Raw genomic sequence first — 24,473 nt, 5'->3', positions numbered from 1 at the left:
CAGTTTACAGACAAAGGATCTGTAAAAGCACTGACTCAGCCAGCAGACGGGCTCACTGTGTAGCCTTCGGAGGAAAAAGTTAATGATTCACCCAGCGCAGGACTGGACAGAGTAAGCTTTCTCTCCTGACTCGACTTCAAAAAATCGTCTAAGTATTCTTAAAAACTCTGACTCTCAAAGTCCGGAGATTCTGCAAAAAGTTAAAGTTTCACCTCCGTGCAGGCAGAAGCCCGCACGGAGAAGCCTGCACCGCTCCGCACAGCTCCTCCGAACTTCTTCCAACTCCGAACTCCTTCGCTGTTTAAAACTGTCACTATTTATACTCTTCTGGGGCTGGGGGCCCCGAGCACTTCACCCATAACTTGATTGATGACACATAAATCCCTTACTCCAGCGTAATCTCAGAAAGCCGGGTCTGCTTTTGTTCATATGAACCCGTCAGCATTCTCAGCGACTTCACTGTCAAGGGTAAGTTTATTTATATCTACCCCCAGGCTTAACTAATGACCTTAACGCCCTACCCTCTTCCTAGAACTGCTGACTCGGTCTTGTGACTTTGTCTGGAAGTTCCCTTCTTACTACTCTAGACTAATGATTAACTATTTTCATGGCCCAAACTGCCCCCGGCCTCCCGGATGAATCGTGAGTGCAATCGGCCCCCCTTCATCTCCCGGGCAATTCTAAGCCTCGATCTTTGTTCTTTGTGTAAATTTGCTGGCTCAGCTTGTGGCACTTCTCATGAACAGAGAAGCACGCCTGGGGGGGTGTGTGGGTGTGTGTGTGTGTATAGGTGAATGAGTGTGCGCCCACCCGTACACATCAGTGCAGCAGGGGGTTTTGGACAACAGAAGCCTGTCTGTCTAACCGGTGCAATCTTATAAGAGCCTCCGAGTCATATGCCTGATTTAAACAAGGCTTTGCCGGTAGAGACATCACGATTTCGCAAAACATCCACCGTGTTCAACAACACACAACACCAAACAGTCTGTTCTTTAAGCAAAACATTTATATATATATAATATATAACATATATATACTTCAAAGATCTCTGAAGGAATTAGTATCAAACAATGATCTGCTGCGTTACATTCTGATTGAAGCCCTTTTTGTTTAGAATCTTTTCAAAATAATTAAAAATGAAAATAAGAAAAAGAAAAGACGCCGTCAAACGGCAACAAAGAGAAAACATTTACATTAAAAACAAATCAACAAAACCCCAAAAACACTGGATGACCTCTTCTTCAGCCGTCACAACACAAAGTCTCTTCTTCTTCTGGAGCTTTCAACAAGCAGAGGAACAGGAAGTAAGTGCACCTTTGAGTTTATCCAAGACGAAGAAGTTCAGCGTCAACAAATGGCATTGGTCGCCTCCGTTGGTTTCATGCCGTTGACTTCCATTAATTGTCATTTCTTTCTTAATATTTCTTAAAATGCAGACGGATGTGATGAAGCTCAAGACCCTTTAACTTACTCTAGACCACAGACCTCCATCAGGTGGGATTCTATCTTTTAGATGTTTTAGTGAAGTTTGACGAACACAGTCGTACATTCTGTCATCATGTCACTTACGCATGAAAATAATAGTGAAATAAATGTTTCCCCTCTTTGTGGCCTCCAGGCTAATTTCACATTATTACAACTTCCTGGTCCGTCACGTGATGTCATCAGGGCCCAAAAAGACCTTTACCCATTGACTTACATTGAGCATAATTACATTGTTGAGGTGAATCAACTTCCCAGTACAAACAAAAGAAGATCCCGTATTTAAATATTCAGGTCCTGGACCGAGGGGGCGGGGCTAAAGGAACCACCGTCGTTCTTCGCTACAGAGAAGTGAAGAACGACGTAAAAGAAAGAAATATGACGTTAACAGCGATAATTTAAAAGATAATTTTACACGTCGAGAAAGTCAAAAAGCAAGTTGATACAAATCAGCTTCGTTCAAAAAGTCTTTAAATCTACAAATCAGTTCAACTAAACATGTTCAGATTAAATGAACATAAAATGTTTTTCTTTCCGTTTCAGACTGAAACAGACGAACGGTGCGTTCACAGGCTCTCAAGAAAGTCGGTCCCATGAACTGTAGTTAAACCCGTAAACCACGACAGCAAATCTGTTTGAAGCTTGTTCTTGTTTTACTTTATTTAATTATTAATTCTGTGTTTCTGAGTCTGAGCTCCAGAAAGAAAAACAACTGATTTAGTCTTTAGTCCAACTGTGTTTATTGAACAAATCAAACATCAGCTGACCTCCATTAAAGGAACAGGGATCATTCAGAATAAAAAATAGAACGCTTTTAGCTGCTGATGCGACAGGAGGAAGAGGAGAAGGAAGATCTGATCAGAACTGTACAACAAAAACTAACCAAACCCAAAACCTTACAAAAAAGAAAAGATTAAAAGATGAAGATTTGTGTTAAAAACATCCACCAGAGCTCCGACAGTAACAACTCCATTAAAGTCATTGTGCCAACTTTGTTAAGTGCAATCCTTCATCTTCATCGTCATCAGTATAAAGGACAGCTGGTTAGTGATCTCGTGTTTTTTTGTTTTCATCAATATTACATCTATAAAACTAAAAAGATGAAATGAAAGAAAACGATCCCTTTTACAGTTTACGGTCAGAAACCGTAGAGAAACATCTGGCGCTGCAGATGTTTGCTTCCGTTTGATGATGAGCCTCCAGTGTGCTCTTATCTTACAGTTGACTTGTTTACTGTACGTGTTGTCTGTTACCAAGAGAAGAGAAGAATCGTATCTTATATTCCAGATCACCTCAGAAGAGTTTCATTCCAAACATCGACACTGAAACGTGAGATTAAAATAACTAACGTCAAACATCCTGAGGACGATGTCAATTAATATTCATGACTTTTAAACGACGCGTAAAGAGACAGTTCACCCTAAAATGTATCAATCTATAATCAATCACGTTCACAGGTTAATTTGGTAGATTTGGCGTCAAATCAATCATTTTTACTCTTCTAAGCAGAAAATTTAGATTTTATTATTTTACACTTTTGGGATGAAAATACTGATTTAATTTTGTGTCACACGATGAATCTTAAACAGTTAAACAGCAAATAATCCGTTGTTTTGCTCCGAGACGAAATAATAATCACTCAACGAACTATTTGCTAATTCAGGTTTTGCTCCAATTATGTGACTTTTTAAATCGAGATGTGAGGAATGAAACTCTTCGGTCAGCAGGAAGAGAAACTACAGTCGCCTTCTTCGAGCGATCACATGACCCACACGTCACATGACTCACATGGAAAGGGTAGGAGAAGAAGCTGTAGTGCTGCAGCATAAAGGAGGCGGAGGGGCGGCCATGTTGGCTGGAGCTGGTGAGATTACGCAAGAGTTCAAGGCACGAGGATGGGCGCGTTTGTTTTGTGACACAAGAGGGGGGAGGAGTCACTGACGGGAAGATTATGATGAAAGACAAGATCATGTGATGACGTTTGCTTTTCATTCACTGGAGGTCCTCTGCTCTCTCGCCCTCGTTCACATGAAACTTTATTTTTAACCCTCAGACTGTTAATGTGACGTTGTCACCGCGTGTCATGTGACGAAGAACAAACCAATCAGTCTTTTCTTAAATAGTCTGCAGTGAACATGTGGAGAAGTTCATCATTTTAGTGGAAGAAAGAGACTTTATACAGATCTTTACACCATGTGACTCCTCATCATCATCGCAGCCTGCAGGTTTTGGTTCATTAGCACCGTGGATAAAAGGTTGAAAACTTTTTTGAATGTCCACTTCCACTGTTTTTTAAATCGTGTTTTTAGCTCCACTAAACCTGGAACTATAATTGTCACAGACTGTCAATTCTCTCTCTCTCTCAAACGGTAGAGTTAGGGGCTGGGGGGGGGGGGGGGGGGCATCAGCTGATTTGTCAGAAGCAACAGGAAAAGCTCTGCGTTTAGCATAATATCTACATTTTGTTATTTATATTTTAAAAAAGGGATCTTGACTTTTTGCTGGTAACGATTTTACAAAAATAGATAAAAAAATACCGACTTCTACAAAACAAATAAACACCGGAAGGACAGACGAGATAAAAAAAGGTCAAACATTTTCCCCGCAGAAATAACAAGCAATCACCCTGTGTAGGTCCGGAGGAAGAGGAGGAGGAGGAGGTGTGCTTTCTCATTGGCGCCGTGGTGTTCTGTAGTGACTAATTGCAGCCCAATCAGGAGTCAGAAGAGTTCTGCTGGTCGACCAGTTCGTTCCACATTTCATTGTTTCAGGAAACATCGTGATCGCTGCTGCGATTCGAGGAAGAAGTGAAATATGTTTTGGTTTTGACGTGAATAGATGAAGAAACAGGCGTAGAGCGTAGAGGGGGGGGGACCTCAGTCGCTGCTGTCGTCTTCGTCGTCGTCGTCCGACAGGTTGTTGAACTTTGACCCCAGCCGGCTGAAGGAGTCCGAGTGCGGCGCCGGCCCCCCCGCCGTCAGCTGCAGGAAGCAGAACTCGCAGACGCGGACGGGTTTGGACGACTGGCTGGGCAGCAGGTGCTTCTTCTCCGAGCACGGCCCGCACACCACGAAGCCGCACTTCCTGCAGTGGTGGCGCCGGCTGACCGGCGTGAACTTCACCTTCTGGCAGCGCATGCACACCGTGGCCTCCGAGTCGGGCACCCACACGGCGGCGTGCTCGCCCGTCGGCGCCTTGCCGCTCTTCTGCAGCAGGTCCTCCACGCACTTCCCGATGTGGTTCATCCACTCGGACTTCTCGGTGGCGGTGGCGGCGTAGACGGCGAAGGACTTGGTGGGCGTCTTGATGAGCCAGCCGTTGCGCAGGTCGCCCTCGTCGGGCACCGTGGCGATGGTGACGCTCTCCAGCGGGATGATGTGCTGCTTGTTGTACTTCTTCTTCTGGATCACGATGTTGCCGTAGACCAGGATGTCGTTGAAGAGGAAGAACTGCCGCGCTTTGGGCTTCTTGCGGCACAGTTTGGTGAGGACGCCCTCGCCGATCAGCACGCGGCCGGGGATGACGAGCGGCTGGCCGGCGGCTCCGAAGCAGCCCTCCACCACCGCGATGCGCTTGGAGTTGGCCTCGCTGTTGGCTAGCCGGTCCACCATCTTCACCTCAGCTGGAGGAAAGCGGAGACAGGGAGAACACTTTGAGATTCACAGCGTTAAATCTCAAACCGCTTCTTTCACATCGCCCCCCATCTCATCAACCGTGAGCAATAATGTGGGAATCAAAATAAAGATGATCTGGAACATGAAGAGGCTTATTGTGCTGCTGTGTACATTAAACTATTCGCCGCGCCTTGTGTGATCAGGGCCCGACTCTCATCATGGGAGTGAAATCTGTGCTCCTGAACAGAGCAGAAACACACACACACACACACACACACGTGTACACACACACACACACACACACACACACACGTGTACACACACACACTCTCTTGTCTGACTTTGTACTGACAACATGGTTAATCTTCCAGCAGTGAAGGGTTTTGTATGTGATGAAGGGGCTGCTGATACGTGACACTCGATGGTTTTCCTTCTATGAGGAGTTTGCTGAACACCATGTAACACCGCTAACAAGCCCTTCGGACGCTTTACTTAACAACGCTAACTCGCAGTAGATAGCAGTGCAGCCTGGTGTCCTCAGTGATCTGACACCTCAGCCTATCGCCAAGGCAACGGGCCAACCGGCTCCCACCGGCAGACAGAGACGAGGGCACGGAGAGCAGCGAGGGCTCCGACGAGGAAGAGGCACAAATATACAGGCTGGAGGCTCTCAAAGCACACAGAGGGTATACGCTCCCTTTGCTTCTGCCGTCACGAATGCTGGAAGATGAACAGAGAGTTTCCTCCTTCGTATTCAGATTTAATTCATAATAAATAAATATTATTCCACCATCTTAAATCATCTTTAATTGAAGAAAGGGCACACGGAGATGAAGGACCAATCGTGACACATCTACAGATCTTATTCAGATACGTAATTCTGGATTTTATTATCAATTAATTGGCTGATTATGTCTTCAGTGATTTAATCAACGTGGTCAATAAAATGCTTGTATTGTTCAATCAACAGTTAATTGGTTTAGTTTATTCAATTAAAATATTAAACGAGAAAAGAAAAACTGACAAACTATTAAACTATAACCAGATGATTGTCATCCATCATCCCTCCACAAACACAACCGTCTCTCACTCGCATTATTAACGATTATTATTCGATCATCTATTCAGCTGCTTTCATCCAACAACAGGAGCCACGCAGCTGATCCGGAGACGGCGGCGTGTGGAGGTCTGCAGCTCGTGGTTCTGAATGTTAACGACCTCGTGTCACAGGAACAGCTTCAGACGAGTCCGATGGTTCACGAGGTGAAGACTGAAGCAGATTAAACAACATTCACTTTATGATATAATAAGTCTGATAGAAATCAACTGAATACGTCTTCAGCAAACATTCAGGCTGCACGATTATCACCGAAACGATCATCGAGATCGTTTTATATCAATGCTGAGATCACGATTATTACGACAAAATTATATTTGCACTTTCACATTTCAATAAAAAGAGCAGCGCTTTCACTTTACATCTCGTGTTGCATTACATTAAATAACAAGTCTAAAGTGGGAAACAAAGATTGTTTTTGCAGTTTACAGTGAAAGATTTTATTTCATGATTCTTACTAACACACTGAAATTAATGACTTCAATCAGCCAAATGGCAAAGAACATCGTCTTGGTGTCAGTGTACATTTTATAATTTTCTTTTAATATTAATTTTTGTATTGTTATTAATTTATTTTATTTCCTTTATTTCATTTTATTTCTGTCTGCAGTCCCTGAGCAGGCGATTCCATGCAGAGCCCCACCAGGTGAACAACAAAGAGGAAGAGCTCAATACATGAGTTCAGAGGTCACCAGCTGCTACCGCCGAAAAGGAAAATGAGGAAATTGGGTTTTTCAACTCTTGCGGTCTGAAAACTGAGACGGAAGGGAAGCGATGAGTCAGGAGCTAAACGAGAGAGTGACGATGACGAGTGAGTGAAGAACAAGGAGAGTCGTTGTTAAAGTCTCAGTTCTGTGGTGAAGCTGCTCTCTGAGACACCGTGAAGTCAACAAACCGCTTCTACCGTCCAAGAGGGCTTCATTCATAAGCATTCTGTTTATTCTGCAGCCATGTGGGCCACAGACAGAAGATCATATTTATTTATTTTTAATTCATTTTATTTATTTTAATTCATTTTATTTATTTTAATTCATTTTATTTATTTTAATTCATTTTATTTTTCAATGAAATACGATTTAAAATACAATTTAAAATAAAATGTAATATAAAATGTCATTTTTAACAGGGGGAACAGTTCAATGAGCAAAGACATCGTGTAGAATAATGTAAACAAACCGGTTGTACCATCCCGGTGAGCGTTTGATCTCTTCAGGACTTCCTGGTAAAATAAAAGTAAAATAAAAGTTGAATAAAGATCAATATCTATTGGACGACTTCCTTTTGCAAACCTCGAGTCTGCAGCCGCTTCTTAATTAAATTCAGCTCATTTGCATGATTCAAAGATTATAAAAATAAATATTTTAGTTCCTCCTGCACCAAAAATAAAACATTCCGTAGCCATGTGGGCTTATATTGTATTCATGCATTTTATTTTGTTTTATTTAAATGTATTTTATTTTGATAGAAAGTCATAACTATAATTACGACAAACTGCAGTGCTGTCGTTAACAACGCAGCGCTGTTGTCTGCGTTGGGACGGAGGACATGTCAGCGCTGTTGTCTGCGTTGGGACAGAGGACATGTCAGCGCTGTTGTCTGCGTTGGGACGGAGGACATGTCCTCCTTCCCAACGCAGCGCTGTTGTCTGCGTTGGGACGGAGGACATGTCAGCGCTGTTGTCTGCGTTGGGACGGAGGACATGTCAGCGCTGTTGTCTGCGTTGGGACAGAGGACATGTCAGCGCTGTTGTCTGCGTTGGGACGGAGGACATGTCAGCGCTGTTGTCTGCGTTGGGACGGAGGACATGTCAGCGCTGTTGTCTGCGTTGGGACGGAGGACATGTCAGCGCTGTTGTCTGCGTTGGGACGGAGGACATGTCAGCGCTGTTGTCTGCGTTGGGACGGAGGACATGTCAGCGCTGTTGTCTGCGTTGGGACGGAGGACATGTCAGCGCTGTTGTCTGCGTTGGGACGGAGGACATGTCAGCGCTGTTGTCTGCGTTGGGACGGAGGACATGTCAGCGCTGTTGTCTGCGTTGGGACAGAGGACATGTCAGCGCTGTTGTCTGCGTTGGGACGGAGGACATGTCAGCGCTGTTGTCTGCGTTGGGACGGAGGACATGTCAGCGCTGTTGTCTGCGTTGGGACGGAGGACATGTCCTCCCCTCTACTGGTGTGTGGGTGAGCTTCTGAACATGCAGAGAGGAATCAGTGAAACATGGCGGCTCTTTGTGACTGAAAGCTTCTCTGACCACAGAGCTGCTGCTGCTGCGCGGTGAATAACGACGCGTTACTCCACCGTGGGAGGAGGAACGGGGAGAGAGCTGAACCTGATGTAGATCCAAACACCTTGTCATCACACCTGGAATGTCATTTAAACGACTGTTGACACCAGAAACTCCAATCTCGTGTCACACTGGAAACAGGAAGTTCAACATTAGCGGCGCTGTTAGCACAATACTCCGTGTTTATGACAGGCGGTGCAGCCCAGCAGGTCCTGAGTCAGTGCTCTTTGGACACTTCGTAGAGATAACGCCGGTTCTTATCATCGAAACCACCTGCTATGAACAGAGTCACTTCTCCTCCTGCAGGGTTTCAGGCTGGAGGGGATTTCTCAACTCCAATCTTTGATGAAACAACATGTAATATGATACGACTACTCTGCCTGTCACAACTATCACCTGAGGGAAAAGGTTCAATTAGAGGATCTCAAGCTTCAAACATGTCTGAGAACATCCTGAGGAACAATATTTAAGCGGTTCTCCTGCAGTAAAAGGGCTTCAGTAGAAACAATGGAGGCTCTACGTGTTACAAGTATGAAACTATTCACTCAGCTCATCACAAACACGTCCGATCACATGACCACTCGAGAGAGCTCTGGAAGGAACTCGAATGCTTTTAAACATCTGAACGAACCACAGCGACCCAGCTCAATAACCGGAGTAACAACAGACCAAACATCGTGTTACAGAACAGCTCAGCAACACCGACAACTCCATTGATGTCCACGCTCTTATTCTGAAATGTCAGAGGTTGTATTACTTTGACACTCCCACTTAGACCGATATGTCTTCAGAGGGAAAACTACTTCAAACAAACAGGAAGACATTATACTGATGTTTTAAAAAGATAAAAGTACAATAAACATTTCTGAGAGGCTGAAAGCAAAACCTCATTCATCACATGAAGCGTTTAAGTCTTCGTCTTTAGCTGCTAGAAGCTCAGAAATGAGCGAAACGCTTCCAGCAGTTTGCTTCCTTCAGTCAACGCCATCTCCAAATCCTGGTCAGAGACTCATTTATGAATAAAACATTAATTTGTCAATTGTTCATGATTTAGTTTAGAGAAATCAGTTGGAAGAGTTTATGAGGTGACGTCTGATTAAAACACCCAAAGTGATTTCATTCACAAAGATATATAAAAGAAAGAAAAGCAGCTAAACTTAACTTTTGTGAAGGTATAAATGTAACTTAGTCACAAAGATATTCATCATTAAAACGACTCAGTCAATGAATGCTTTCAGATGTAATAAAATAATAAGAACTTAAGTTCCTGTTTCAGCGGTTCTCTCGGGAGACAAGAGCATAAAAATAAACATCTTCACGACCAAAGAAGAGTCAAGTGAAGCTCCTCGTCCCGAGCGTGACGAGCGTGTTCTGGCTTTGTAGGAGAAGAAGAAGCTAAACGAACAGAGAGGCTTGTGATCTGACAAAGAGACGGAAACCTGTTCAGACCGGAGCTCACTCTTGTTTTCACCGTCAACAGCCGGGAGAGGATTTAATCACCGGTTCAAAGCCATCAGTGAGTCAGATATTCAAACTATCCGATCACTACGCGCTTAAACACGCAGAAGAAGAAGAGGAGGAGTCTCAGTGAGCAGCATTAAGCACAGAGATCCTTCTCCTCGTAAACATACTGGAACTTAAGTTTCCTCCAGATGTTTCCAGATGTTTATAGACGAGGTGTGAAGATTAAATGATGCACAAAACCAAGTCAGAGACGCACACCTTTACAAACACTAAAGCTTGATTTATTATGAGCTTCATTGCAGAACAATCCAACAGGATATGAGTGAGGATACATAATAATCCTTTAAATCATCATTATTATCAATGACAGCTAGAGCCTAGAGATCTTCTGCCTAGCAACAGGGTCATGTTTTGAGTTTGTCAATATTTGTCAATATCAGCTCCTCATTAGGCTCCTTTAAAGATTTACTCTTAATATAAAAATAAATAAACTTACAAACTGATGTATGATTCATTTGTGTATACAACGTCTTTATTTAGTATATAAAGTAGTGAAGAGTATCTCCACCTTTACCAGCTGCAACATTAAAGTGATGAACACATGAATGCATTAATAATAATAATCCGATGTTAAAGGCCTTACCATAGATATATATGATTTAAAATGTAGAATAAGTATATTTTGTACTTCAGTAACCTTTTGAATGCAGAACTCATACTTGAGCAGAGTATTTCACACCCTGTACGAGTAAAAGATTTAAGCAGGAACATAAGATCTAACCGCAGGAAATCTCAAACAAACCCACGAAACACGTCAGGCAGCGTCTCCTCATGCAGCCGGTCCTACGACAGCCGGCGCAAAGTTACCGTTTGTGCGTTTTCCAACGAAAGTCCAACAAAACATGTCAGATTCTGCTCGTTGCACGAATCCGGTCTTTACACAATACACTTCCGTCGTCACGGGAAACGACTTGGTTATGTTTAGAAACGGTCGTGTTTGTGTTACAATAACCACAGAAGTACGATCAGCGGCCTCACGCCTGAAACATCGCAGTTTGTTATTGAACAAAATAATAAACTGAATCTCAATCACCGAAACAATCACAACAAATACGTCAGAAAGGACTTCATGTTTTGTAGACAAACAAGTGGAAAAGTAGGATTGTTTTAGATTTCTCTTCTGTGATTGTGAGAATTAATTATCTTTTTTAAAGGCACCAGAGCTGAAAGTGAAAATACTAATTATTTCTCACATTTAACTGATAGACGTCTCGGGTTTTAAATATCGTAGACACTTAAATTTCATTCCCCTGACAAACATGCAGCAGAAGGGCTTTCATTTCAAAATGACATTTTCACCAAACGTTACAGGTCAGAATTATGACAACATGTTTCTGCTTGGGCTCATTTTAATAAGTGATACCTGAGGGGCGAATGATGAGTCAAACAGTCAGTCCTACTCATTTTAGTGTGTGTGTGTGTAGATATGTGTGTGTGTGTGTGTAGATATGTGTGTGTGTGTGTGTAGATATGTGTGTGTGTGTGTGTAGATATGTGTGTGTGTCTAGATATGTGTGTGTGTGTGTATAGATATGTGTGTGTGTGTGTGTGTATAGATATGTGTGTGTGTGTGTGTAGATATGTGTGTGTGTGTGTGTAGATATGTGTGTGTGTGTGTATAGATATGTGTGTGTGTGTGTATAGATATGTGTGTGTGTGTGTGTAGATATGTGTGTGTGTGTGTATAGATATGTGTGTGTGTGTGTGTAGATATGTGTGTGTGTGTGTAGATATGTGTGTGTGTGTGTGTAGATATGTGTGTGTGTCTAGATATGTGTGTGTGTGTGTATAGATATGTGTGTGTGTGTGCGTGTAGATATGTGTGTGTGTGTGTATAGATATGTGTGTGTGTGTGCGTGTAGATATGTGTGTGTGTGTGTATAGATATGTGTGTGTGTGTGCGTGTAGATATGTGTGTGTGTGTGTATAGATATGTGTGTGTGTGTGCGTGTAGATATGTGTGTGTGTCTAGATATGTGTGTGTGTGTGTAGATATGTGTGTGTGTGTGTAGATATGTGTGTGTGTGTGTGTGTAGATATGTGTGTGTGTCTAGATATGTGTGTGTGTGTGTAGATATGTGTGTGTGTGTAGATATGTGTGTGTGTGTGTGTAGATATGTGTGTGTGTGTAGATATGTGTGTGTGTGTGTAGATATGTGTGTGTGTGTGTGTAGATATGTGTGTGTGTGTGTAGATATGTGTGTGTGTGTGAGTAGATATGTGTGTGTGTATAGATATGTGTGTGTGTGTGTAGATATGTGTGTGTGTGTGTAGATATGTGTGTGTATGTGTGTAGATATGTGTGTGTGTGTGTGTAGATATGTGTGTGTGTGTGTAGATATGTGTGTGTATGTGTGTAGATATGTGTGTGTGTATAGATATGTGTGTGTGTGTGTAGATATGTGTGTGTGTGTGTGTGTAGATATGTGTGTGTGTATAGATATGTGTGTGTGTGTGTAGATATGTGTGTGTGTGTGTAGATATGTGTGTGTATGTGTGTAGATATGTGTGTGTGTATAGATATGTGTGTGTGCGTGTGTAGATATGTGTGTGTGCGTGAGTAGATATGTGTGTGTGTGTGTATAGATATGTGTGTGTGTGTGTAGATATGTGTGTGTGTGTATAGATATGTGTGTGTGTGTGTATAGATATGTGTGTGTGTGTGTGTGAGTAGATATGTGTGTGTGTGTGTGAGTAGATATGTGTGTGTGTATAGATATGTGTGTGTGTGTGTGTGTAGATATGTGTGTGTGTGTGAGTAGATATGTGTGTGTGTGTATAGATATGTGTGTGTGTGTGTATAGATATGTGTGTGTGTGTGAGTAGATATGTGTGTGTGTGTGTATAGATATGTGTGTGTATAGATATGTGTGTGTGTGTGAGTAGATATGTGTGTGTGTGTGAGTAGATATGTGTGTGTGTATAGATATGTGTGTGTGTGTGTGTATAGATATGTGTGTGTGTGTGTAGATATGTGTGTGTGCGTGTGTAGATATGTGTGTGTGAGTGTGTAGATATGTGTGTGTGCGTGTGTAGATATGTGTGTGTGTGTATAGATGTGTGTGTGTGTGTGTGTGGTGTGTGTGCGTGTGTAGATATGTATGTGTGTGTGAGTAGATATGTGTGTGTGCGTGTGTAGATACGTGTGTGTGCGTGTGTAGATATGTGTGTGTGCGTGTGTAGATATGTGTGTGAGTAGATATGTGTGTGTGTGTGAGTAGATATGTGTGTGTGTGTGTATAGATGTGTGTGTGTGTGTGTGTGTGTGTGTGTGTGTGTAGATATGCGTGTGTGTGTGTGTGTGTGTGTGTAGATGTGTGTGTGTGTGTGTAGATGTGTGTGTGTAGATGTGTGTGTGTGTAGATATGTGTGTGTGTGTGTGTGTGTGTGTGTGTGTAGATATGTGTGTGTGTGTGTGTGTGTGTGTAGATATGTGTGTGTGTGTGTGTGTGTGTGTGTGTGTGTGTAGATAAATGTGTGTGTGTGTGTGTGTGTGTGTGTAGATATGTGTGTGTGTGTAGATGTGTGTGTGTAGATGTGTGTGTGTGTGTAGATAAATGTGTGTGTGTGTGTGTGTGTAGATGTGTGTGTGTAGATGTATGTGTGTGTGTGTGTGTGTGTGTGTGTGTGTGTGTGTGTGTGTGTGCGATGGTATTTCCTGTCACTACAGGTTTCCGTTCAGCAGACTCTGTGAATAACTTGTTGCTCTTGGATTAATTGGCGTCGCCTCCTTTACAACAGAAATGCTTTAAGCAGCTGCAGGCACACGTTTATGATGAGTCAGTGATATCTCCACTGCTGCTGCTCGTTACCGTCTTTCATAAGCTGAAGAACACACTTCAGAGGTATGAAAGCGTAGTTCAAGCTTAAATTGGATTAATAATTACACCCAATGACCCGACAAACAAAAAGAAGTCAAACGATCTGCTCTTCAACCCAACGTCAGAGGAAGACGCGTCACAATTAAATATAGGACTTTAAATCTTAAACTGCATATTGACGATGTGTTCCGAAATAATCAGCGTCTGATTCACAGGATTGTGATATTTGGGCGGCAATATATTGTTTTGATACACGGACACGTCGATCCTTTCTCATATAAAGGAGGAATATCTCACGTACATAATGAAGCCATTACTGGCCACTCGATGGGGTTTCTCTGGTGCGATTGAGCGGAACGTCAGCGGGATCTGGAGGATTTATCGTCTGCTTTAATAAAATGATTGAAGAGAGATGAACCGAGTGAAAACACACGTTGAAACACAAATGTTATTTAACTGCTATTTAACTGTCATTTAACTGTTTTCTGTGGACTTGTACAAAAGAAACATGGTTGTAGCTCGGCTAATATTAGCCTGACCGTTACACCGAGCATTAAAGTGGTGGAATTAGCAAGTTAGCAAGTTGGCTAGCTAGCTAACTTGCTAACCAGCTGCCTGCCAGCAGAATCATAAACGGTTTATTGCCAAGGAAGGAATTTGACAATAAACACAGTGCAATAGTATAAAGACATGATATACAATAGAATATGAGAAACAAACGATGTAAGAGTCAATGAGTTGGCCAGCTAATGCCACGCTCGTTACAGACGATTAGCCGCTCATCTTTGCGCTTTTAAAGCGGACTCTTCTTCTGTGGTGTTGTGTGCTGCAGGTGGTGTTGGAGGACTACCTGCAGCGAGTGAGGAGGGCAGATTTTGATATTTTCCACCCGAGTCTGAAGAACAGAAACCCCCTCGTCCCCTTCCAGCTGTACCTCCGGTCCTGGAAGAAGTCCTACTGACGTCAGTCCTCTTCTTCCTCCTCCTCCTCCTCCTCCTCCTCCTCCTCCTCCTCCTCCTCCTCCTCCTGTGATGCTGCCTCTTTGGGGGATTCTGCCTCAAAGACTTTCAGGAGGTTGACAGAGAAATCTAGACTTGTTTTGAACCGCAGTGAAGTCTGCCTCCTCAATAAAACCACAAGCCTCCTCCGGCTCTCGCACCGGCCAGAGTTCCCAGGAGACCAGTGTTTCCACCACAATACCATATTCTGTTCCCTGAATGTACGAGTGTAACTTCACCAGCTGTTTCATGCAAAAATAAAGGATCATTTTGGTCTATTTGGTTTCAACCTTCATTTATATCGGTAATAATTACATCATAACTTCCAGTTTGTTTGACTCATCCACCAAACAAATAAGGTTTATTTAAAGAATCAACACACTGATGAAGGCAAATGACAAGCGAGTACAAACCGTAAACCGTGCTTTGCTGTTTCATTTTGACCTCTTTACTTAAGAGTTCATTCAACTTCTTTTCTTTTTACAGATCACATGACGTAAAATCACGGCAAAGGCACGAGTGGAGTTTTTATTGGTCGCTAAATAGCTTCAAACTAAATTGTCGTGCGTCTGTTAAATAAACAAAGCTTTCAGAGTGAAATCATTTAACAGTCGTTTAAATTCATCGTCAATCTTTACTCAACTCCCCAGAATGAGAAACTCCATTTCTCTTCAATCGCCTCATTTGATTTCTCCTCATTTTGATTGGAGTCCAGCTGAGATCAATTTAACTGATTGGACCACACACACACACCCACACACACCTGTTTACACACACACACACACACCTGTTTACACACACACACACACACACACACACACACCTGTTTACACACACACACACACACACCTGTTTACACAAACACACACACACACCTGTTTACACACACACACACACCTGTTTACACAAACACACACACACACACCTGTTTACACACACACCTGTTTACACAAACACACACACACACCTGTTTACACACACACACACACCTGTTTACACAAACACACACACACACACCTGTTTACACACACACACACACCTGTTTACACAAACACACACACACACACCTGTTTACACACACACACACACCTGTTTAAACACACACACACACACACACCTGTTTACACACACACACACACACACCTGTTTACACAAACACACACACACACACCTGTTTACACACACACACACACACACCTGTTTACACACACACACCTGTTTACACAAACACACACACACCTGTTTACACACACACACCTGTTTACACAAACACACACACACACACACACCTGTTTACACACACACACACACACACACACACCTGTTTACACACACACCCACACACACCTGTTTACACACACACACACACACTTGTTTACACACACACACACACACCTGTTTACACAAATACACACACACACACACCTGTTTACACACACACACACACACACCTGTTTACACAAACACACACACACCTGTTTACACAAACACACACACACACCTGTTTACACACACACCTGTTTACACAAACACACACACACACACCTGTTTACACAAACACACACACACACACCTGTTTACACAAACACACACACACACACCTGTTTACACAAACACACACAAACACACACACCTGTTTACACAAACACACACACACACCTGTTTACACAAACACACACACCTGTTTACACACACACACACACACACCTGTTTACACAAACACACACAAACACACACACCTGTTTACACAAACACACACACACACCTGTTTACACAAACACACACACCTGTTTACACACACACACACACACACCTGTTTACACAAACACACACACCTGTTTACACACACACACACACACCTGTTTACACGAACACACACAAACACACACACCTGTTTACACAAACACACACACACACCTGTTTACACAAACACACACACACACACCTATTTACACACACACACACACACCTGTTTACACAAACACACACACACCTGTTTACACAAACACACACACACCTGTTTACACACACACACCTGTTTACACAAACACACACACACACACACCTGTTTACACACACACACACACACACCTGTTTACACACACACCCACACACACCTGTTTACACACACACACACACACCTGTTTACACACACACACACACACACCTGTTTACACACACACACACACACCTGTTTACACAAATACACACACACACACACCTGTTTACACACACACACACACACACCTGTTTACACAAACACACACACACCTGTTTACACAAACACACACACACCTGTTTACACAAACACACACACACACACTTGTTTACACAAACACACACACCTGTTTACACAAACACACACAAACACACACACCTGTTTACACAAACACACACACACCTGTTTACACAAACACACACACCTGTTTACACACACACACACACACACACCTGTTTACACAAACACACACACACACACACACCTGTTTACACGAACACACACAAACACACACACCTGTTTACACAAACACACACACACACCTGTTTACACAAACACACACACACACACCTATTTACACACACACACACACACCTGTTTACACAAACACACACACACCTGTTTACACAAACACACGCACACACCTGTTTACACAAACACACACACGCACACACCTGTTTACACAAACACACACAAACACACACACACCTGTTTACACACACACACACACCTGTTTACACACACACACACACACACACACACCTGTTTACACACACACACACACACACACACACACACACACACACACACCTGTTTACACACACACACACACAAACACACACACACACACACACACAAACACACACACACACAGACACACCTGTTTACACACACACACACACACACACCTGTTTACACACACAGACACACCTGTTTACACACACACACACCTGCTTACACACACACAAACACACACCTGTTTACACAAACACAAACACACACACACACACACCTGTTTACACACACACACACACACACCTGTTTACACACGCACACACCTGTTTACACACACACACACACACCTGTTTACACACACACACACACCTGTTTACACACATACACCTGTTTACACACACACACACCTGTTTACACACACACACACCTGTTTACACACACACACACACACACCTGTTTACACACACACACACACCTGTTTACACACACACACCTGTTTACACACACACACACACACCTGTTTACACACACACACACACACACACACACTTGTTTACACACACACACACACCTGTTTACACACACACACACCTGTTTACACACACACACACCTGTTTACACACACACACACACACACACACACCTGTTTACACACACACACACCTGTTTACACACACACACACACACACACACACACCTGTTTACACACACACACACCTGTTTACACACACACACACACCTGTTTACACACACACACACCTGTTTACACACACACACACACACACACACACCTGTTTACACACACACACACCTTTTTAGACGAGGCCTCTCAGCCGTGAGGTTTTCCAACATTTGTCCCGTAGACGTTGATGTTGTTGACGATTCTTTTTATAAATATGCAGGTGGATGTGAAACTGGAGTTTTTTATGTTTCTTTTTTCATTTTTATGTGTTAAAATACACATGTTAAAAAAACATGCGTGTTTGTTGGTAAAAAGTAAATCTATATTTTGTATGATTGTTGGAGCTTGTCCTCGTATGTGAGATATTGTCTGATTGAACACGGTTTCCATCCTTTTGGAGATCGGACAGGTTGGACGTTGTTCCTGGAGAGAGAACAGTTTGTTTGTGAGATGCGTCTGCTCTCATGGGTCGTGTCCTCTGCATGCTGATTCTGATGCTGCTGGTCTTTGGGCTTCCTCCTGTTTCTGTGTGAGTGTTTATTTATGGGTTTAAACCCTCGGGGGGAAACAACCAGCGGGCTGACATTCACAGAAGTACTGATACTCGTGTGATGTCCTTTTTAAAATGATAAACACGAAGACAAAGAACTGAGATTCAAGATGGAGCCCGTTTCATGTTTTTGTCGTATTGAGTTTTTTAGGAATGGAGGCTTTTTATTTTATTTGTTTCTAGTGTGAAGGGAAATGTTAGAAGGTCACAAAACACAAACGGTTACATAACTGCCGACCTTTTGTGACTCAACAGCTGTTTTTATATTATTTATGTTCATACTGTCGAGATGGAAACAGACGTTCTCCATTCGGTGTTTTGCTGAAAAGAAAAGCTTCTTTAGAAACCAACAAGCAAAGATCAATCAATCGATTAAGATGATCTATGAAGCACATTTCAAACAAATCAAATGCAATCGAGGCAGAAAATTAAGATTCAGTTAAGAACAAAATTTCAAGAAGTTTTAACTGTCTGCCATCTGCAGCCTCGCCACCAGAGGGCGCCAAATGTTAAACACTGCATATTTAAGATGTTGTCGAAAACCTGAAGCAGCCAAAACAAATATTCTGTAATGCTCTCAATCCAATCCCGACTCACTTCCTCTAAAAACCACCTGCATGTGGTCACAGCTCCTAGAAGCACCAGAACGACTCCAAACGCTCGCCGGGCGATAACAGCAGCGATCCATTAAATACCACAGAAGAAGATTCTGGCCATTCTGAGAGAGCTTGTTTTCCTTTGGCAATGTAATCGAAGAGTAAACAGTAAAGCAACAGCGAACTATGTCGTTATTTGTACAGATTTAATATTTGGTGCTATATTATGGCGAGAACGAAAGTCGACTCGTGTGGACGGAGTTACTGCTTCGCCTCACTTTAAAATATAAGAATATAAAATATTGAGATGAAAACGTTGTTATAGGAAATATTCCGACATCTCTGTGGCCTTTCAGGAACAATCTGCTGCTACTGAAGACCTGAGAAGGTGAGGAATAAACATGGTAATAGTATTTAGCTCAAGAGCCGCTGGGAAAGTTTCATGTAAAATAAATATCAATATTTTGGCCAAAATGTGTTATTTTGCTTCTTGTAGACCGAAATTCTCAAGAGCTCCGACTCCTAAATTGTGCGAGGACACTCGGGTTTGATACCGGCTTCACCACTGCTGTGAGATAAATGGATGACAGTGTTTTATTTTGAAACAACTGGCCTTGAAGATGACAACATAATGAGACGCATGAGCGGTGCAGCAACGTTCAAATGTAAAGGGGTCATTAGAACCAAAACGGAAACAATCCGGTCGTCCACCATCTTTGTTTCCGTTTCTGGTTTATGCTCTTTGCACAAAACAACAAAGGGCAATGCGCGAATCGGGGACGACGACGTCATGGTTTCCCGAAACGCTCCGTTTTACACGTCCACACGGATACAAAGTAACCAGATGAGTGTTGTTCAGCCTCCCGTATGACGTCCCTGCAGAGACGCACGGATGCTGTTGACAGCGGGAGCATGCATTCGTCCACTTCACAGACACGCTGGTCACTAATGCCTGACACCGCTGCACAAAGACGCCGACGCTGAGAATGAAGCTGCAGCTGTGATGGAGGCGGCGGTTTGTCTGTGTGGAGAATCTGATCTTTACTACGTCCGTGGAGGCTCCGCTGCTGCTGCTGCTGCTCTCCAATCAGAGCTCATTAAGCACAATGGGATGGTTATACAACAGTTGGGTTTTGGAAACCTTTACACACGAACGACACGACACGAAAAAAGCAAAAATCTCAAAAATACTATAAAGTGTATTTGTACTGACCAGGCAGCAACTTCCAGTTCTGAAATATAAAGTCAAAGCGTCACATGTTAAAGCTGCATTCTCTCTAGTGGCCACCAGGGGGCGACTCCTCTGGTTGTATAGAAGTCTATAGAAAATGACTCTACTTCTCTCTTGATTTATTACCTCAGTAAACATTGTAAACATGAGAGAAATCTCTAGTTTCAAGTCTTCTTCAAGTAAGACGGTATTGCAACCGCAACCAGCGTCTCTGATAGATGTGAAATTACCCGCAAAAAACGTGTTTTGATAATACACTAAATCACTTCAGACAATTGCTTGTCACTGTTGAGAACGAGCTGTTCTTACTCTAAAAACCACTCAGAATCAGTCACGAGCTTGATAAATATTGAAGCCGAGGACAGCGACGCTCTCTTTCCATCTTCTTCTCAATGGTCCTCGTTTCCTATTCATCCGCTCCGTGACTCAGCAGGGTCGGTGAACAGGACAGGAAGTGATGTCGTCCACAGTGCTTGATCACATTTTCTTTTTTCTTCCCTCTGCAGCTTCTGAGAGATGAATGCAACACTCGCCAGAGATATGAAGGTTAAACTTCTGTTCTTGTGTTGTAGAGTAAGCGGCACTGTGGAGCGAGAGGAATGTGCTTTCAGCTCTGTGATAGTCGGCCAGGATGTTTTAGAAACATTAGAACAGCCTTGCATTTTTCTTTCCTCTCAATCATTTAGGAGCAGAAGGACTTGAACAAGATGTCAGAAACACACAAACACATTTTATATGTGTACTTTTATGTTTTTTTTTGCTCAGCTTTGGATGCTGATATCAGCTTGTACAGCTTGTAGAAATCTCCTGTCCAGCCTTCAGCGCTTGAATGGTGAATATATGTAATGATTTAACAGTGAATAATCTTCTGTCTCGGTCTCCAGGTAATGCGGTGGTTCTTTCTATATCTTGTTACCTGTTTTCACTGCTGAATAGGGATGTTGAGATTTACCGATTTTACCGTTAGCACGGTGACAAAACGTCACAGTTTCATACCGTAACAACTGTGGAAGCTTTTTTCGGTTGTTACGAAAAGACCGCAGTTCACCGCAGTTTGTGAAATAGTCACGAAATGCAATCTATTGGTTTCATTTATTTTCTGTCGCTCGGCCCGGATTCTTTTTCAGGACAACAATATGCTTCAAAAGGAAAGTTAGGTTCAGGCAACAAAACAAATGTTAAGTTTAGGCAACAAACAAACGTTAAGTTTAAACAACACACAAAGTTACGTTTAGGCAACAAACAAACGTTAAGTTTAAACAACACACAAAGTTACGTTTAGGCAACAAACAAACGTTAAGTTTAAACAACACACAAAGTTACGTTTAGGCAACAAAGAAACGTTAAGTTTAGACAACAAACGAATGTTAAGTTTAGGCAACAAACAAACGTTAAGTTTAGACAACAAACGAATGTTAAGTTTAGGCAACAAACAAACATTAAGTTTAAACAACACACAAAGTTACGTTTAGGCAACAAACAAACGTCACCTGGAAATGAAGTTTGATCTTCCTTATATCTACATAGGGAGTTTGTTCTCTTCACAGAGCCGTCTGCCATGTTTCTAAAGTTGCCCAGAACGGACAAACCAAACCTTGTCTCGATAAGCTCATCAACATTTTATGTGTTTTCGTGTCGGCCACAGCACATGGGGAGCGTTTCAGTTGGTTATCTGCAACTTCACCACTAGATGTCGCCAAATCTTACAATACTTTAAAAAGACAGGATCTGACAATTCTGAATGGTTGCTACTGTGTTTTTCCACTCCAAAGACAGTGTGCTTTGAAATAGATATGCTTCTATGATTAATAAATGGGTTATAAATAATATAATCGTTATAACTAAATTCAGTATTGTCTTACCCTGGTGTATAGTATAACAATAAATATGGTATATTTGTAGAATGTACTGTGTATATAGTTCTTATTGTGTAATATGTGATGACTAAAGGCCTACTGAAATAAAATATATCGTGCATGAGACAAGCATTTAAACATCCACTGCGCAATCAGCAATCAGATTCAGTTTGAATCAAATTTTTTAATTGATCACACTCAGATAAAACAACCATTCCACAGAGTAAAACAGGCTTCTGTAACACAGAACAAGACAAATGCCACAAAGATAGACATTAAATATCAACATTGGTGATCTGAAAACTTACCAAGCTTTTTACTGACGGATCTCCAGAACAGCAATCCACAAAACATGCAGACATGTCTCCTAACCAGACACACAATGTGTGTGTTGAACAAAGACTTTGAGTGACAAACAAACAGCTAAATGATCCTCAACTCAAGTCTTTGGTTCGTGAATTATTTTAGCCTTTGGTTGTGTTTTTTCTCAGGAAAGGCATGAGGAGCTTGTAAGCGCAAAGTCTGAACTTCTGAGCCCTCACGCTGTAAATTATGACATTCCAGCAACTGTTGGTGGCTAAAATCCAGAAGGCAAAAAAGGAAAAGTTGCACCATTTATTCCCCAAAACATTCCCGACCACAAAGACGGCGATGGGGGTGAATGAGGCGGTGAACGCCACAGTCAGCGTCCCAATTGTTCTGGCTGCTTTGATGTCAGAGAAAGTAGGCTTGGTGGTGCTTTGGCACTCTCTCCCGGCCAGGTGTTTCCTCCGCCTCGAGTGCTGCCTGATGCTGGACAGAGAGATGATGTTAATGACCACCGTTCCACCGAGGAGGGTGAAGTCAAACACCGGGAAGAGGAGGAGGATTTTCCAGGCCTGGCTCGGGAACTCGCCGATGGTGCCCAGCGCGTAATTACACATCCGGCTGCAGGAGTTGTACTCCAGAGCGATCTCGCTGCTGAAAACCATCGGAGACACCGCCAAGAAGAAGCTCCCCACCCAGGAGAGGACGATGAGGATCGTGGTCCTTTTCCGCGTAATCACAGAGTCCTTGTGCAGCGGCCTCAACACGGCGATGCTCCTCTCGATCGTCAGCAGGGAAATGGTCGTGATGGAAACCAAGGTGCACCCGGCAAAGATGGGGCCGATGACGTTGCACGGGTGGAAACTCACCGACTGCGAGTTGTATGAAGTCCACTCCGGCGCCGAGTCGGTCACCATGAGATAGACGGAGAGCGGCACCAGGAATATCCCCACCGCCAGATCAGCCACGGCGAGGGACGCCTTCAGGTATCCCTGCGGCGTGTGGAAGTGTTTGGTCCTGAGAACCACAGCCAGAGTCACCAAGTTCCCAAACAAGATGGCGAGAATCAGCAGCACCATGAAGAGCACAATGAGGACTTTGTGTGCCAGCGTACAGCAGCACACGGTGCAGCGCGCCGGTTCGGTTTGGACCAACATGGTCGGAGTGCTGGTCTCAATCATTGGATAAACTGCCGCTTCAACATTCACTTCATAACCTGAAATTAAAACAAACAGAGAAAGATGTCAGATGATGGATGATGTGTAAAGGATGATGGATGGATGATGTATAAAGGATGATGGATGGATGATGTATAAAGGATGGATGATGTATAAAGGATGATGGATGGATGATGTATAAAGGATGATGGATGGATGATGTATAAAGGATGATGGATGGATGATGTATAAAGGATGGATGATGGATGATGTATAAAGGATGGATGATGTATAAAGGATGATGGATGGATGATGTATAAAGGATGATGGATGGATGATGTATAAAGGATGATGGATGGATGATGTATAAAGGATGGATGATGGATGATGTATAAAGGATGATGGATGGATGATGTATAAAGGATGATGGATGGATGATGTATAAAGGATGGATGATGTATAAAGGATGATGGATGGATGATGTATAAAGGATGATGGATGGATGATGTATAAAGGATGAT

The 24,473-nt window shown here is 42.8% G+C and overlaps 2 protein-coding genes across 2 annotated transcripts; both read right to left on the bottom strand.

The window, feature by feature from the left end:
• Positions 1 to 4,223: 4,223 nt before the first annotated feature.
• LOC306782370 (pleckstrin homology domain-containing family F member 2-like) lies at positions 4,224 to 5,096 on the bottom strand. Its single transcript, XM_079275700.1, has one exon. It carries the CDS (start codon positions 5,091 to 5,093, stop codon positions 4,359 to 4,361), a length of 735 nt encoding a protein of 244 aa, XP_079131826.1. The 5' UTR covers positions 5,094 to 5,096; the 3' UTR covers positions 4,224 to 4,358.
• A 17,857-nt stretch (positions 5,097 to 22,953) lies between these two features.
• LOC306782640 (beta-2 adrenergic receptor) lies at positions 22,954 to 23,976 on the bottom strand (the record flags this gene model as incomplete). The annotated part of the gene is made up of 1 exon (XM_079276083.1): positions 22,954 to 23,976. One exon carries the CDS (start codon positions 23,974 to 23,976, stop codon positions 22,954 to 22,956), a length of 1,023 nt encoding a protein of 340 aa, XP_079132209.1.
• Positions 23,977 to 24,473: the final 497 nt, after the last annotated feature.

This window comes from Melanostigma gelatinosum, assembly GCF_949748355.1.
Source record: "Melanostigma gelatinosum genome assembly, chromosome: 9".
In the NCBI taxonomy this organism is placed as follows: domain Eukaryota; kingdom Metazoa; phylum Chordata; class Actinopteri; order Perciformes; family Zoarcidae; genus Melanostigma; species Melanostigma gelatinosum.
Note: the sequence above shows the minus strand (reverse complement) of the source record. Positions and strands in the feature narration are given on the sequence as shown.